At 41.6% G+C, this 9,558-nt stretch overlaps 2 protein-coding genes across 5 annotated transcripts in view; one reads left to right on the forward strand and one right to left on the reverse strand.

Moving 5' to 3' along the window:
* The window catches only part of LOC131892428 (titin homolog), a 105,085-nt gene that overhangs the window by 50,689 nt on the left and 44,838 nt on the right, over positions 1-9,558 (forward strand). For 2 of the 4 annotated variants that reach the window (XM_059242298.1, XM_059242299.1), the window contains one exon: positions 8,685-9,053. In XM_059242298.1, the coding sequence (XP_059098281.1) occupies positions 8,685-9,053 (369 nt within the window). Of the gene's footprint in view, positions 1-7,483; positions 7,618-8,482; positions 8,645-8,684; positions 9,054-9,558 lie in introns of those variants that run through there. The other 2 variants (XM_059242301.1, XM_059242302.1) reach the window with 2 other exon arrangements.
* Positions 832-7,532, reverse strand: LOC131892434 (facilitated trehalose transporter Tret1-like). Its single transcript, XM_059242317.1, has 4 exons — positions 7,391-7,532; positions 2,713-2,964; positions 2,277-2,547; positions 832-1,936 (listed from the first exon to the last, which is right to left on the reverse strand). The coding sequence occupies exons 2-4, from the start codon at positions 2,936-2,938 to the stop codon at positions 862-864; spliced, it is 1,572 nt and encodes a 523-aa protein (XP_059098300.1). The 5' UTR covers positions 2,939-2,964; positions 7,391-7,532; the 3' UTR covers positions 832-861.

Raw genomic sequence — 9,558 nt, forward strand, 5'->3', positions numbered from 1 at the left:
TTAAGTACCTTTGTCATTTGAATTTTCCATTATGCATACTTGCAAAACCAAAGACAAGATTCAGCCCATGATCAGCCAGGATTGTAACCTTGGATACTGCAGGCACGATACAAATCTTGGGCACCCAGTCAGCCACAAACAAGGAGGGTCCAATGCAATCCACTAAATTACTCAGTATTGAAAATCACGGCATGCCATGCTTGGGAAGAAATCGAAAAAACTGCCTTAATGTCAATGTCAGCCTCACTTTTGCCAAGAGAGAGAGCAAAACTCATGCCGTGACCAGGATTCGAACATGGGTACTGCGGCCACAACGCAGGGTCCTAACCACTAGACGATCACGGCGTGTCATTTGATTGGGCAACCCTAAGTACCTTTGTCATTTGAATTTTCCATTGTGCATACTTGCAAAACCAAAGACAAGATTCAGCCCATGATCAGCCAAGATTGTAACCTTGGATACTGTAGGCACGATACAAATCTTTGGCACCCAGTCAGCCACAAACAAGGAGGGCCCATTTCAACAAACTAAATTTCTAACAAATAAATTTGAAAGCAAAAATTGAATTTCGGATCATGGCCTTTTTGATGTGAATTTTTATACCAATGGTCATACTTGAATATCAAAGTATAAGACAACATCAAAGGTGGAAAGGTCTCTATTTTGTACGGTCTACAGTACACGCTGAGAAATTACTGCTAATTTGCGATCATTCACGATTCATGGTTTGCGATGAGGGGTGTGAATTTTCCTGTTGAGGTCAGACGGCTGGATTGACGGTGCTCTCTCCTACAAATTTAAATGTTATTTGCCATACTGGCAATACGATGTCGTTTCAATATCGTGATTTATTTCATAATTCAAAGTCCTGCATTAGACATTTCGTAATTATAGCTAGGTGGGACTGGGGTACTCTTATTGGTTGTATGGTGCAAGTCCACGTAAAATTGAGTTTTGGCGGGCTGAAAATAATGCTGAATGGTCTCCAAGCTCAGATCTTTCGTCTCTGGGAGCAACCAATAGATCAAGGGTGCCGAGCCTGCCAAGACAATACTGAAGAGAAAGAAAGTTCCATAGATATCCAATGTGCCTTGGAGAGCGGGATAAGTTTTCAAACTGATCACGAGGAACACACAGGTCAGACTTCGAATCATGCTCTTCCCCAATGCCCGGATATCGGAGCTGAATAGTTCGCCGGAGAGTAACATGGGCAGGGTTTGAACCCCTAATTGCACGGAAAACACTAATCCGCAAGCAAAGACCAAGACTAGCCACTGGAGAGGCTGGCAGTCCGAGTTCTTTTGGAGACAAAGCTGAACAGAGGCCAAGGAGACCAATGAGATCACACTGAGGGTGATGGATGTGAGGTACAATGAGCGTCGTGGGTACACCTTCAGGAAATTGGACAAGAGCAACGAGCTCAAGAGACGCACGAGACCAATGACTATGGCAGAAATGTACGCTTCTTTAGAGGTCTGCGATTGGTCACACTGAACATTCTCGTGGTTGAATTCTGGCATTGAAGTCTCGTGGAAGACACTGTCAAAGATTTTGACCACGTAGGCCCGTAGAATGGACATCCCGCTGAACTGTTGAATGGCACTGAGTAGGAGCACGATACCAAAAGGCTTATAGATCTCTGGGTGGTTTGGGACCGATTTGAGCACCTCAAACACATTGTGTTGTCCACTCTCATGATCCAAGTTGGAATTGATGAGCTCTATTTCCTCTGTGACGTTGTATTTGGAGCCGAAGAGCTGTTTCAAAGATTGGGACGCTCTAGAGAATCGTCGTTGTCTGACAAGGTAGACGGGCGATTCCGGGATGTAAAAGCAACTGATGAGGGCCATGAGTGGAATGACTGGGGCGATGAGAGCAATTCGGTTCCACCTTAGGAAGAAGCCCATGCAATAGATCAAAAGGCAACCCGCACATCTGGAAGACAATAGTTTAGAAATGGAATTGAGTAAATGTTTAAATAAATGATACCTTTTCCCATTTTGAAAGTGCTCTTAAACATGAAGTCAAGCTTTGAGAGTAATAATAGCAGGTAAAAGGTTCCCATGTTGGTTGTAATGAAGAAATAACAGTTTTAGGTTTTGAAATTTCCAATTACACCCCAATGAAACAAAAAAACAATTCTCAGCTGTCTAAAGTCGACAAAAAAAATCGCCCCAATTGCATGCATCTTCCAAATACAAAATTTGGCTAGTTTTGGTTTCCTTTTTCATCGTAATTATGTCATTTAGTGTGTTGAAGCGTGCTTGAAGCCCACCTGACAACACTTTCCCACAAGCTCAAGGTTCCCCTCATTTCGCGGCTGGTGATCTCGACTGTGTATACGGTGGTTGTGATCAAAGCATGACTGATGCCCACAAGGACCCGTGAAATGTAGAGACACTCCACATTGGTCGCCATTACCACCATGATCCATCCCAGCAGATATGGGACACACGCCGAGACTAGAATATATTTGGGCCCGTAGCGTTGTTGCAGTATTCCAGAGCACAGACAAATCAGGGGCGTGGCCACATTGTCCAAACTCACTGAAAGTGCAAAATGAGTGCGCATTCTCTCTAACAATGCATTGTATTTCTTCAAGGACAAAATCCGCCAGAAGATGATCATGAGTAGAAGTTATGAAAAGTTACATGTACGATCATAAGGTAGACTTGATTTCCCAATGCGGGTAATATCTATGTAGCACGTACCAATCCATGACTCCTGATTCTCCGTGATCATAAACTCTGAACATGGTTCCCGAAGTTGAGGCGTGAGGATGGCTGGGAAGCCCGTGTTCATGCCATAGCAGAACTGGAGTAAGTAGATGGGCACCAGAGCGTAGATTTGGGTCCGAGACCGAGCCTTGGAGGACACTGCATGCGAAATTCTCGGAACCAACTTCTCCTTGGTGGGCGTTAACCTCACAATGGTCATGACAACCACATCTCTGACATATGAATCTAGAAGAGGACGAATCTACCTAACTTGAAGAAGATGGGTAGCATTTTTTAAACCACTTTTAACAGGTGTGGAGTTTTTTTTGCAGACTTTGCACACCACAACCACTTACGTAACTGAATAGTAGTTGAGACTGTGTTTTTACTACCCTCTCATTTCATCTGGAATTTGAATATGCAGATTACTTACAACTGAGCCTGCAGTTTTAATCCGAAGCGACAGTCACCTTCACTGGGTGGTTCAAGAAACAGTCCACTCCTAAAGAACTCAGAACTTAACAAATTCCCTTCTCGGCCAACCTGTTTGTTGCTTAAGCGGAATTTTTGCGCATTCGTTTTGCGATAGAAGCGGATTGGCCTTAAAACCGGTCAAAGGGGAGCAAACACCGGGTTTTTAAGTGGGGGAGGGTGCCGTTTCTGTCATTTCGGAGATAAGTTCGACACATCCAGATAACAGAACTGGAAGGCTAGCTATAACATACCAAGTCAAATATGAAAATGGTGATCTGTCTTCTTCAAGAGGGTAATAGAGCTTTTCTCAATCTTCTATTGCTTGATGATTGAACAAAGGATGCAGAAAGTATATTTGATACAACTTATGTTGAATATGTGAGAAAAATAGTCAGTACTTATGACGTTTTTCAGTTCCATGTCAAAGTTGAAAGGCTTGCCTTTATGAAATTGAAAATGTGCTTCAATGATTGCACAGGCATCATAAAACCAAGGATCCCTCGTGTCTTCTAAGGAAATTGCCTATCAATGCCACAGTTAAGGAATGAAATGATGCTTTGGCCCATACGGGACATCTTTGCAATGAACAGGTGTTCTTATTCCAATCACAGGGTTTAAAGGTGAATAGCAGTTTCCATCTTAAAAATTAGGTGCATTGATTGGCAGCTCAACCATATAAATATTCCATCACACCAAAAATGGCTGAGTTTTCGTATTTCTTTTCATCTTGTCTCGTTCAAAAGTCCGGCATTTTGGCTCGACTGTTCAACATCGGTTTCAAATGTGTTTGAGTTGTGGTTAGGAATGCTTTTCAAAATCGAATGTGAAATTAGTGTTAGCCACAACACAATAGGCCAATCACTGTATTTGTCCAAAGCAGGACACTATTTGTTAGGCGATATCACATGAACATCTTGGTTAAATTCTCCAGACAGACCTGATATTGGAAATAATTATGCCCCCCCTCATTTGTCTGCGTCAAACTCGGTACAATTGGGTCCTTATGATGACATCAACACAACTTTGTGGCGAGGTCACTGGCCCAATTTTCTATTTCAATGCAGGGATTGAAATATAGAATATAAGTTATGGTAAAGCATGCAAAACTGTCCTAAGACAGTTAGCTTTTGAATGGTTAGCAACAGCTTTTGAAGGGCTAAAATTATATGTAATGTATGTTAATGAGTAAAAGTGGTGGTTTAGTAAAGTGATATATGAAATGAACTATTCATTTCAAAGGTTAATGACCTGGAAATGGTGTAACTATGTCCTTAAACAAAGAAGAAGTATTAAGCCCTGAAAGTTCAAGGGACCTCTCAAAAAATTGCGATGACGTCATCGTTCTACCCCCCCTCCCCGGTTCAATGTCCCACTATGTAAACTGCACCATTTGGTTCTATTATTGAGTTGTGAGATCCCAACAAACGGAGGCAAACCCAGAAATCACTCATATAGGCTAGTGAGCTTCCCAGGCACATAATTTATGAGTTTCAACCCAGACATTGCATTGGGTTGAATGTCTCGGCTGAGAAGGAACATTCATTTGGCCAATTCTAGCAGAAAATGCAAGATCTACGCCGCTTATTTTTTAAGACGTTCTAGGCTCTATGCAATCAATTCAGCGCAAGGCTTAAAGTTCCGTGAATACTTACCTGCCTCAATGCCGAGTTTGATTAGAACACAAGATCATTGAGAATGTTTGGATGCATATGATTGTTTCCCGGAACTTTTTGCTAATATGCAAATGTACTCCAAAGTCATCAGAATTTGTCCATCGATGCCGAGATCAAAGATTCGGGAGCAACGCTGGCATATCGTAATTATGTACTCTAAATGTGTTGCAAATTACTTGAATGTAATCTTGTGCCTTGCTTATCTTTTTCTGATGCGCTAATGTTGTTCATAATTAAATTACAGTCCGGAGAAAACAACCTAAGTCTCAGCCGGCAATCAATATTTTATCCAACATGGCGTTTAATTACTGCACTGTCAAATATGTTCTCCATATGTTCAAAAAGCCTTACTTCCTGACAAATTCTACATTAATTCACCGTAAATTATGAGCCCTTTAACTTAAGCGCTCAAAACCTCACCTCTTGAAAACGCCTAAAAGACATTAAGATAGGCAGATTTGACCTTGAGCGAAAACTAGACGAGTCTACACTTTATGGAACCTCCCTGGTTTAGTTCTATACGCTATGGAAACAAAAAGTCGACATCTTTTATTAAGATTTAATATTCTACCTTGCTGAAATATAGAGGGTGAAGTAGAATAAAACTTGACATGCCTTCATGTTAAAAATGCGATCTAAAAGGCTGTTGAAAAGAAGCAATTTTGATTGATTTAATCTGGATTGATGAAAAATGGCTACTTTATTGAGATTTCCTAAAGGCCTACGAAACTCTTTAATGGTCTTGTTTTGTGAGATTGAGCAAAAACAACCGCCTGAAACATGAAGGAAAAGCACATAACGAAGGTCAGATTTTGCGACAAGATGAACAGTTTTAGGAATAAAGGTTAGCAACTCTTCCCCACCAAGTGGAGCGAAATGAAAACCGCAGACAAAAACACATCAGGTGCTGATTTCATTACGATAGCTATATCTACGTTTTGTCCACTTAATGTGCAAAAAAGATTCATAGAGACATTGGCTCTAGAGGCGTTTCCATTCGATAAGGCAAATTTGTCAAACAAAAGTGCTAAAGGTTTGAAACTGATCATCAATTTTCATCAACTTGACACATGATTATACCTTAACCTTTCCTTACGAGATTTGTTTAAGGAGTGGAAGAGGTAAAAAGTAGGCATCTTTTAACGGAATTTCACCTTTGATAATTAAAATCGCCCAATGTTTTAAGGTCAAAGTAAACCATCCTCAATTAGATAAGATTAGTTCCTCCGCCAAAAAGAGCAAATAGACCTCAATCAAAAACAAAAAAAAGAGTCATGAACTGATTAAGCCTCTTTACAACCGTTTTACGGGATGTTGCTTCAACGGAGTGGATCCCTTCTCTGGGATTTAAATCTCTATGCCAGGATGAACGCCACATGGTGCTCGTCGGCGCACTCACAAGAGCAGTGCAAGATATGGAAAATGGCGCACGAGATTCATTCCCAAAAAGGAGTGCTTGATTTATTTATGGACAACCCTTGGAATTTGACGTGCCAAGAGCCAAGTAAGTTAGCTCTAGCTGTCTTTTGACTGTATGTACTGTACTGTACTTGACGAATGCGAATGCGAGGTAGTACAAAGTGTACTAAACGGCCCTTCCCATTCATTGTTGATTGTCGGATCTTAATGGTGTTGAAAGACGATATAATGAGATTGATTCATGGGCCAACCATAAACTGATATCACAATGATAATTCATGCATCTCAAACAATCGGACACCGAAACAAGGTTGATGGCGTTGATGGTCCCTGTTGCTCAACCAACTTTGAAACCAATCATTTCTCAAAGTCATGTTTTTTTGCTTGGGGAGCAAGCGCGTGACTCATTATTTCAAAACTTCCCAAATTGACACTGCATAAATTTGGACACTCCGGGAGGTCATAGACATGAGCCAAGTCCAGGCGAAAATCGCATTATCGCTAATTCATGGCATACATGCAGTCGCCGTGGTGTTTACTTTCGTATTTGGCCAGAAATGTCTTCCGTAAGAGGGCATGAATTATGAATGATCACTGCCCCCTTCCCTGCTTACCAAAATACATGGATTGGACTCTGTTATTATGCAATAATATCAAGGACTCTAGAGGCCGACGAAGTGTGCCATAAATCACAGTACATTGTTGACTCGCTCCTAATCCGAACTTGCTCGCATTGATAACATTCAACGATGGAAGATGCATTTGAGCTCTCTGGCTTCAAGATTGGCTCAAATTTTGAAACCTACTTATACTGACTCTGACTGACTAGTTCGCCTCGTTCCCTCTAGACCTATACGACAGATTATCCCGTCTCTGCATCTGACGTGTGTTTAGAGATCTAGAGCAAGAGACACGACCCTCGGAGTCTCACAGGCTTTAGGCAAAGGGCCCGAAGTTGCTTGTCTAGATAGGGACACTGCCCTTGGCCGGCAGGTTTTGTTTTCTCAGCTGATATCCCGGATTAAAGATACTCGCATACTTGTTCAAATTCCTCCACTTTCGAGCGAAACAAAAGCTAATGGAGAAATGTCGAAAAACACACTCACCTGTTTTTTGATAATATGTACTGGAAGACCTGAAGCAGAGAGGCACGATCACTGTCCAGATTCGCTTTCTCGTTTAAGATCGGGAAACCGGGGCAAACCCAAAGTGTCGAGTGAACACAGTTGTACTGTGGTATAGAGCGAGAATCCTCACAACCACAACTACAAAGTGATGATTGCTCGAAAAATTAGTGGAACGGGTTTACCTCATAGACCCTTGACACACACAAGTATGTAAGCAAGCAAGCCAGCACGCTCTTCCAACTTTAGTACATACACATGACTGCTTTGCTCTCAAGATTCTACCGGCCACGAACAAGATGTGTTGTTGCATCAAGGAAAAACACAACCACTGCGAGAAATAGCACTTCATGTAGTTTGAAATGTTTCGAGCTGCAACTCTGTTTGACTAGTTTGATTTGTAGGTGGCGCTGGGGTAGGAGAGATTGTTTGAGAAACTGAAACTGAATATTACACGGGTCAAAAGGGCATCTGATTTGATTTGACCCACTATTTTCATGAGTGCGGCCAAGAAGCGAGGAGAGCGCCCTCTCAGATACAGACCAAAGCTCACTCACTTAAATTCCAATTTCAACTCTGAGCGAGTTCAATTTGGGCCTGACTCATTTGGCTCTAATTACGGCGGCACACCAATGGCGAAACTCATTAAAATGTTTTGATTGCCAAGCTTTAATGCATAATGAGTAGTGATCCCCTCCCCAAACATTTTTACACTCTTTTTTTTGGTCTTCAAACATATGCATCGAGTCATCATTCAATCTGGCCAATTCCCAATCCTTATTGAAAATGTGAAGGAAAGCGCTAATTGAATATGATTGACTTCGATTTTGCGTGTGCAAGCAATAGCTCAAGTCATTTGTCCTTTTGATATCAATCACAATTACACACAAATAATGTAGAGAAGCGTTTTGGGCTTTTGAACTGGGCACCCAATTCAAAGCTGACTTGACAAGGTTTATGTACTTTGTACTATGATTGTGAAATTAGCTCCTCATCTACTTAGTAATAGACAATCATTTGTGTAAATCTAAACTTTTCATCATTGTTTACATAGTAAGAGAAATCAAAAGCTTGAAGTCAATGTTTCTACACCTCAAAGCTACAATATCAGAGCCCAATTCATGTTGTACTTCTTCGTTGACCTCTTCGATTTGAAGAAATGAGAAGCACTGTTCCTCTGAGAGTGTTGAATCTTGAAACAAGAGGCGACTGGAAATTCAAGCCCATCCATCCATTGTAAGTCAACTCATGTGTGTGATTGTTTTTCATCTTGCAGACGTGAAATCAAACACCTCCCTGCACAGCCGTGAGTCAAGCTCGCTTCAAACCCGACAAGAGCAAACACCAAACATTTACGATGAAGTCGGACCAGTGGCGCCTATCTTGTGGAAGCCAGACGACAAGGAAAAATCACCGGAACCTTTTCAAAAAAGCCCGTCGAAACCTGACCAAGAGGATTCCATCCAAAATGCAGTTCTCGCTGTCATGTATGACAATGGGATGCCAAATAATGAGGGAGAGGGACAGGGTCGAGATGAAGGAGACGATGAGGAAAGTCGAGAGTTGGGGTCATTTAAAGGGAAAAAATCCGTGTCCTTCGAGATTGAGGAGGCAAAGCGATCGCTTGAATCCATCATGGGCAAGGGTAAGTTTATGGCAGGATGGGCAAGTGTCCATTGAAGTTCAAAACATATTTTTTGACCACTAATTTGATCAATCTGACTGCTAGCTAATCTTGCAACCTTCAATGCCTGATCACTGTCTGGGTTTTATGCCAAAAGAATTGTCACTAGGCCTGACCATGAAAAACTGGAATATGATGGACGGGAACGCTTGGTTTGGGAATTAGCTTTTCGCGAGTGAGTTAACGCATGATGTTCTTCTTCAAATGAGAATGATCCCAGGCTACAATAATTACTCATTTCAATTTTCAGCTCGATTGAGCGACTGCATCAAAAGTTATGCCGTCTCAAAAGGCACTACAAAGCTCTTCAATGAATGAACGAACCAGCCCTCTTGTGGTAATTGATTACCAGAAGAGGGCCAAGTCATTCATTCTGTGCTCTGTTATGTACTGCAATTTGAGAGGGCATAACTTTTGACCCAGTCGTTTGATTGAGCTGAAAAAATTAGATGTAGCAGAAAGCAAT

This window comes from Tigriopus californicus, chromosome 12 (assembly GCF_007210705.1).
Source record: "Tigriopus californicus strain San Diego chromosome 12, Tcal_SD_v2.1, whole genome shotgun sequence".
Classification (NCBI taxonomy): Eukaryota; Metazoa; Arthropoda; class Copepoda; order Harpacticoida; family Harpacticidae; genus Tigriopus; species Tigriopus californicus.